Source organism: Phacochoerus africanus, chromosome 6 (assembly GCF_016906955.1).
Source record: "Phacochoerus africanus isolate WHEZ1 chromosome 6, ROS_Pafr_v1, whole genome shotgun sequence".
NCBI lineage: Eukaryota > Metazoa > Chordata > Mammalia > Artiodactyla > Suidae > Phacochoerus > Phacochoerus africanus.
The window spans coordinates 117,643,686-117,650,881 of NC_062549.1; the positions used below are offsets into that span (position 1 = coordinate 117,643,686).

The 7,196-nt window shown below is 38.7% G+C and overlaps 1 protein-coding gene across 2 annotated transcripts in view; it reads left to right on the plus strand.

Moving 5' to 3' along the window:
• The window catches only part of DPH5 (diphthamide biosynthesis 5), a 35,235-nt gene extending 30,272 nt beyond the window's left edge, over window positions 1–4,963 (plus strand). For both annotated transcript variants that reach the window (XM_047785172.1, XM_047785171.1), the window contains exons 6-8: window positions 707–746; window positions 2,238–2,341; window positions 4,085–4,963. In XM_047785172.1, the coding sequence (XP_047641128.1) occupies window positions 707–746; window positions 2,238–2,341; window positions 4,085–4,308 (368 nt within the window). In that variant the 3' untranslated portion in view covers window positions 4,309–4,963. The remainder of the gene's footprint in view (window positions 1–706; window positions 747–2,237; window positions 2,342–4,084) is intronic.
• Window positions 4,964–7,196: the final 2,233 nt, after the last annotated feature.

Consider the following 7,196-nt stretch of genomic DNA (forward strand, 5'->3'; position numbering starts at 1 on the left):
TGATTAAAAAGTATAAGGAATCCAATCTTTGTGATGCTTGCATTGTCAAGCTTTCTGAGAGCAGAGACTCTGTGTGTTTCGGCTGCCCTGGTAGCCCCATGTCTGGCAGTCAGTGCTCAGGAAATTCCTGTTTAAGTATGAATATTGGTGTTAAAGTGTTTATTCATAGGTTACTAGGCATGTCTTATCAGTTACAAGAAAGCAAAAGTCTTTGCAAAATGTCGTGAGAATTTTCTTCTACTTGTGGTACATACATCGAAGCTTATATTCCAGTGCCTGGAAAATATAGGTGAGAATAGGAGCATAACAAGACTTTTCATTGGGTCTATGCAGTTACCAGCAGATAGAAATGAACACAAAGACCCTCGATGAGCTGTGAGGTAGTGTATATGCGCATATTTACCTAACTCTTTCCTGTGTCTTCTTTTCCAAGAGGAAACTGCAATTCTTCCAGGATGGTTTCAGGGCCAACATCATGTTTGTGTTCTAACTAATGACCTTTATACAACCACAGGCTTCCATTCTTCTCTGTTTCCATTACAAAGTGGCCAGATACACATGTGAGGGAAGGCTGTCACCAACTCTCAAATTAGCCATTTTGGAGACTTGAGAAAAATACTTACCAAAAATTTAGGCAACTCAGCTGAAGTTTACAATATGAATAAAGTGGTTACTTTAAAAAGATCTAATTTTCTACTTCCTACAGACATCAAAGTAAAGGAGCAGTCTTTGGAAAATCTAATCAAGTAAGTTCTTGTTCTGAGAATGCATGCATCTATTTTAATTGCTTGAACAATAAATTCTGTTTAAATGACAGGAGTTCTAAAGATTGTTGAAAATCAGCTTTCATGGCTTCTTAGCCTTTTGGCGAAGATCAAGTGAAAATCAGTCAGCTTTCAGTAACAGTGCAAAACTAAACACTTTCAGTCTAATGAAATGATAGAGTGTAAGTAGCAATAGACTTCATAGGTTCCGGACTCAGAATAGTGGTTGGCACCTAATAGGCATTCAGCAAATATTCGTGGGATGAGTTCATTGAGAGTCAGAAGACGTGGGTTCGAGTCTTAGGTTGGCCTCTCTGGTTATGTGCTCTTGAGCAAGTTACATCCATTTCTGAGCCTTATTTTCTTCCTATGTATAATGGGAGTAATAACCCTTTTTTTGCTTATAGATGCAGTGTCTTGTACAGTAGCTACTACCCACATGTGCCTAATGAGCGCTTTAAGTACTTATAGCTAATGTAACTCAAAAACTGGATTTATAATTTAAATTAATTTAAAACTAATACACAGCTTAGTTATCAGAAAACATTTAACTATATTTAGAACAATTCAATATGTAAATCTACTTTTACAAGTGTGAATTTTATGAAATCCGAGTACAGATCAAGTATTTCCAGTGAGAAGTTAGCATTTGAATCAAGAAGTACCAAAATATAAAATACATTCCAGATTTTAAAGACTTTAATACAAAAATAATCTTTAATGATTTTTATAGGAATAAATGTTGAAATATAACATTCTGGATATATTGGGTTAAATATAATTAAAATTAATTTTGTCTCTTCTGTTATTGTGGATACTATGGAAAATTTTAAATTATGTTTATGGCTTGCATTGTATTTCTCTTGAACAATGCCGACTGGCAGAATTGTTCTGAGAGACAATAACATAATCTATATGAACTCTTTTGTAAACTGTAAAAGCAGTGTTTTTATTTGATCATTGGGTAAATGCGGTAGCCTTTTGAGACCTATGGAAGTACACATATCTTACCCTCCAAGATTTTGAGATACTTACCACTTTAACTTTTCTTAGAAGAAGGTGTGAAAAGAAGAATGAATATGTGGTTTAAACATGGTAGTAAAAATGAACACTGTATAACCTGATTAAGCTAGGGCGTAGAACAAGTTGCCACTTATTTTGAATTATTTTTGCCTAAGATAGCACTTTGAATAAAGGTAACTTTGACCTAAACATTTATCTTTAAGTTGTTGGGCTTTTATTTCTGCCAATATCTCAGTGAGATGAGAGGCCATCTGAAGTAGAACAGTGAGAAAAGCTTAAGAAACTTCAGGTAAACAATCGCTGTATCTGTGCTTCAGTGTGTACTTGAAATGGGTAACGTGAAAGCAGCTTCACACAGAATGTACCGTGGGAGCTGAGTGTACCTGGGGGAGCAATAGCAGTAAAAATGTGTCATGGCGAAGCAGAGTGGCATCCAGTTTTAACTTACAGGGGAAGGAAGATCTACGAACCGCCTCGGTATATGAGTGTGAACCAAGCAGCGCAGCAGCTTCTGGAGATCATTCAGAACCAGCGAATGAGAGGAGAAGAGCCAGGTACTTTAGGCCCTGCTTGACTCTCAAGCTCCCCTGTGGCTGCGCTGGGATGTGGAGATGGTACCACATCTGGCCCGCACATGTGTTTGCCAGCCCCACTGGGGCAGTAGTGTGTTCTCATTGTATTTTTTCCTATCATTTTTTTTTTCCAACTTGACCTTAAATCTCATAGGCCAAAAGTTATACTGAAAGAAAATAGATGGAGTTCTTTCTAGTGAAATTAATATCATTCTAGAATGTGAGGATTTTTTTTTTTTTTTTACGAACTAACCATTGGTCAGATTTTAAAAGCTGTTAATATTTTTACCAGATATTTTAGTAGAATATAAAACTTCCATTTTAATCCAAATCTATGGTGAGCTCTATCCTGCCAAATTATACTTATTTTGCTTGTCCTCACTCTCAACATTGAAAGACCAGGTATGGTGTTCTTCAAGAGAAGGACAAGAGGATTTACCCTTATATCCTAGTATCTAGACACAGTGGATGTAGTATGTAATAAAATGTCCATTGTCAGTACATTTTTATTGAGAGATTCTTAAAAATGAATCTGTCATTATATTCTGCTGTAAGGCATTGACTGGCTTCCTGCTTTGAGCACCTATTTATTGATAGAAGAGATATGGGAAGAGATTTTTTGTCTTTGTTTTTGTTTTTTTACAGCCACACCTGTGGCATATGGAAGTTCCCAGGCAAAGAGTCAAATTGGAGCTGCAGCTGCTTGCTGGCCTGCACCACAGTCACAGCAACACCTGATCTGAGCTGCATCCTCAACCTAAGCCACAGCTTGTGCCAACGCCAGATCCTTAACCCACTCAGTGAGGCGCCCTCACAGATGCTATGTCAGATTCTTCACACACTGAGCCACAGCGGGAACTCCCATGAAGAGATTATTGAGTGACCATTGATGATTTTGGTCTCAGTACGTCTTGCTAACGTTGTGATCAAATAATCTGCACGGGTGCTTGTATCCTAACTTTGTTCAGAGTTCCTTACATGCCTGCATGTCAATCAGGACAGCTTTCCCAACTAAACAAAACCACAAAAAGATTAGCCCTTCAGCTGTCAGACCAGAGTGAGTAATACTAAAGTTCACTAATGTTGGTTATTTTGAACTTAAAAAATGTAAGTAATGTCATAATGCCTATTACTTGGTAAGGGCTCTTTAGTTGACTAAATACTTTCATATCTGTAACTTTAGCCCTTAAACCACTATCTCTCTCACCATTTCTGAGAGATAGTATTCCATTTTTTAAAAAAAATGAAAAAACTGAAGTTTGTCACATAGCCATATGGCTAAGTACAGCTCAAATCTGTGCATTGATCCCATAATCCTCTGGTTTTTCCAATATATCTTGGTCAATGTGAACATATCTCAAACATTTTATTTAAAATATAAGTGTAATAAATATCATTCACTCAGAATGCTATGCAATAGGGTATGGATACAGGTAATTGTTCATCAAGTCCTGAAAACTTAAACTAAGGTGAGCCTTTGAAATTCTGAAAGGGTAAAGTTAGGAAGTACTACTTCACTTTATATGTCATATAGAGCAAATAATTTAGAAAAGCCCAGGATAAATCAGTAGATAGTTAGTCTGTACTGAGTGATCAAGGAGATTTAAAGTATTTGAGCTTCTTTAAATAAACTTTTGGTACTAGCATTGGTTTGAATGGATTCAGAATAGTGCATTTGCAGAACTGAATGGCAATGTCTTTTTTTTTATTTTTTATTTTTAATAGCAGTCACCGAGGAGACGCTCTGTGTTGGCTTAGCCAGAGTTGGAGCTGAGGACCAGAAAATTGCAGCCGGCACTTTGCAGCAGATGTGTACAGTGGACCTGGGAGGACCATTACATTCCTTGATCATCACAGGCGGCAGCTTGCATCCACTGGAGATGGAGATGCTAAGTCTGTTTTCCATACCAGAAGACAGCTCAAAATCCCAAAGCACCGATGGACTCTGAACTAGACGTTTTCCACAGTTAGATGTTAATTTCAGTCACATATGCGCATACGCATATTTGTACAACAACTCAAACAGGTCTTTTGGTTTACCTAATAAGTATAAAACAACTGACCAAGAAGAAAAATGTTGACTCAACAGTGTTTGGTTTCCTGTGGCAATGAGTTTTTTCCCTATGATATCACCAGCTGTTGCTGTTATTTTGGCAGTGTTTCAAGGAGCAGACCAAGTTGGAAAACTTGGAGATAGACATCCTAGACAGAATCACTTAGAAGCAGTTTTTGTTTATGAAACCAGTTTATATGAGGTGGAACTTTCTTAAAAAGACAGATGTCTTGACTACAAGGTAAGTTTTCTTGACAGCATTTGGTGTTATTGCATATAAAGAGAGGTAGGAGGAATAAGTCCACACCCAGCAGTCCTGCTTACTTAAAGCTCAGCTGAGTACATACTACAAAATGACATCCTTTTGAATTAGCTTGTCTTGTTAAACTGACATCCTAATTATGTGCCTCATGTCCTGCTGTATTTCGGAGGTTTGTAAATGTTCAGCCAGCATGTACAGTTGCTCTTTGGTTTTAATTAGCATCTTTCTCATCCAAGCTGACAGATGGAAAAGTTGCTGACTACAAAATAAAACTTAAGTTTGAAGACAACAATGGATTAGTTAGATTTTGTCATAGCATTTAACAGTTAACATGCCTCTGTGTGTGTGCGAGTAGCCACATTCCTCTTTCTAGTTGTAAATCACACTCCATTTCTTATATTTCATGACTGTTTAAAGTTTTGTACTCTTTATCAGTTTGTGTAAGAAATAGCTTTGCTACATGTTAGTTTAATTGGTCTAACTCTGAGTAAAAGCAACCCTTGAAAACACACGTTTGAACTGTGCAGGTCCACTTATGTATAGATTTTTTTTTCACGAAGCATATACTACAGTACTCCACAGCCTGTGGTTGGTGGAATCCATGGATGCAGAACTGCAGATGTTTTCAACTGCATGGAGGGTCAGTGCCCCTGACCCCCCACGGTGTAAAAAGTCCATCAACTGTGCTTCCATGGTCCAGTCAACTTATCTGACCTTTTTGTTCTGTAAATTTGTTGCAGGTTGAGCAAATATTCATCTGCTCTCTGGGAGCATCACTTAAGATTATTTTGAGTTATTTCATTTCATCTGAGATAAAAGAGATTTTTAATATATGTGAAATATTCTCCTTTCAATCTGTTGAACGCAGGGACAGAGGCAAACATTGAAGAATCATGAAATGAAAGCCTTTTAGTTTTGGTAGTGGTGAAATAGCTTGTAATGTAGAAGCCCTCCCAATTATAAACTCTGGAAAAATATAATAAAGAACTGTCTGAAGGCACTGCAGAATGACCATCGGCAGCCTGAGAACGGTGCTTAACATGACTCTTTCCCCAGGGCGTTCATCAGTCTGTCTGGTGAGACGGTGGCTAGAACTCAAGAGAAAGTTGCAGTCCTGATGACTTGAGGTGCTGGAGGAATTGGCTGCTAGAGGAGCTATAAATTGAAGGAGGAAACCCTAGACGTGAAGGTGGCACTGAGGGAGGAGCCTTTCAATCTGTGTATAATTTACTCGTAACTCTGCCTGACTCCTGCATTGTGCGCGTGCAGGGAAGACTCCGGTGAACCTGGCAGGAAGCCAGAGCTCGAAGGCTGAAAAGGCTGGGCAGAGATTGTGGCTCTCTGTTGCAAGAGAAAACAGTTTGAATCACAAGTTAGAAGGCTTGATAAGTGCCTTAGGCTTTCCATCAAATCCCTAGAGTGGTTGGGTATTAGCAGTAAAGGCTATGCCCAGGACCAAGGATTTGTGCTAAAACTAAAGACCAGATCTTTAACATAATGTAAAATCAAGCCTCCATAAAATCAAAGTGACTGGCCGATGATTTACCTGCCTGCTAGGACAAAGCTTATCTCTTCAAGTGCGTGATAACAAAATGAAGCAAATCTCAACAATGCCTAGAATATTATAAAATATTATGCGATATGCAGTGAAGCAGGAAAATATGACTTAACAGTCAAAAAGAGAAAAGCACACAGTGAAAAGAGATGCTAACATAATCCAAATACTGGAATTAGCAAACAAACTGTGTTTGAGGGTAAAAAGGAGAAGTGGTTGTAATGAACTGATATAAATGGGTCTCTCAACAAAGGATTGGGAACAAACAAAAACCCAAACAGTCGGACTTAACAACAGAATATGGATGACAAATGAATAGAAATTATCTTGTCTGAGGAATAAAGAAAAAAAGATTGAAGGGAAGAAAAAAAAGCACAGAAATTCAATGTCATGTGGGGCAATATCAAGCAGTTCAACGTATATGTAATTGTATCTTCAGAAGAACAGAAGGGAGTTCCCGTCGTGGCGCAGTGGTTAACGAATCCGACTAGGAACCATGAGGTTGCGGGTTCGGTCCCTGCCCTTGCCCAATGGGTTGGCGATCCCGCGTTGCCGTGAGCTGTGGTGTAGGTTGCAGACGCGCTGGGATCCCGCGTTGCTGCGGCTCTGGCATAGGCCGGCGGCTACAGCTCCGATTCGACCCCTAGCCTGGGAACCTCCATGTGCCGTGGGGGCAGCCCAAAGAGATGGCAAAAAGACAAAAAAAAAGAACAGAAGGACGTAGGGCAGAAAAAATAAGAGTAAGTAAAGGCCAAAATATTCCCAAGTTTAGTGATACTTTGAATATACAGATTCAATATGTTCAGTGAATTCCACGCAGAATAATTACAGAGAAAACCACACCTGACATATATATATATATGTCATAGTTAAAACTGATGAAAACCAAAGGTTGGAGAAAATCTTAAAAGCCACCATGAGGGGTAGTGGGGAACCCACAACATACAGGGCAGCAGTACAAATGGAC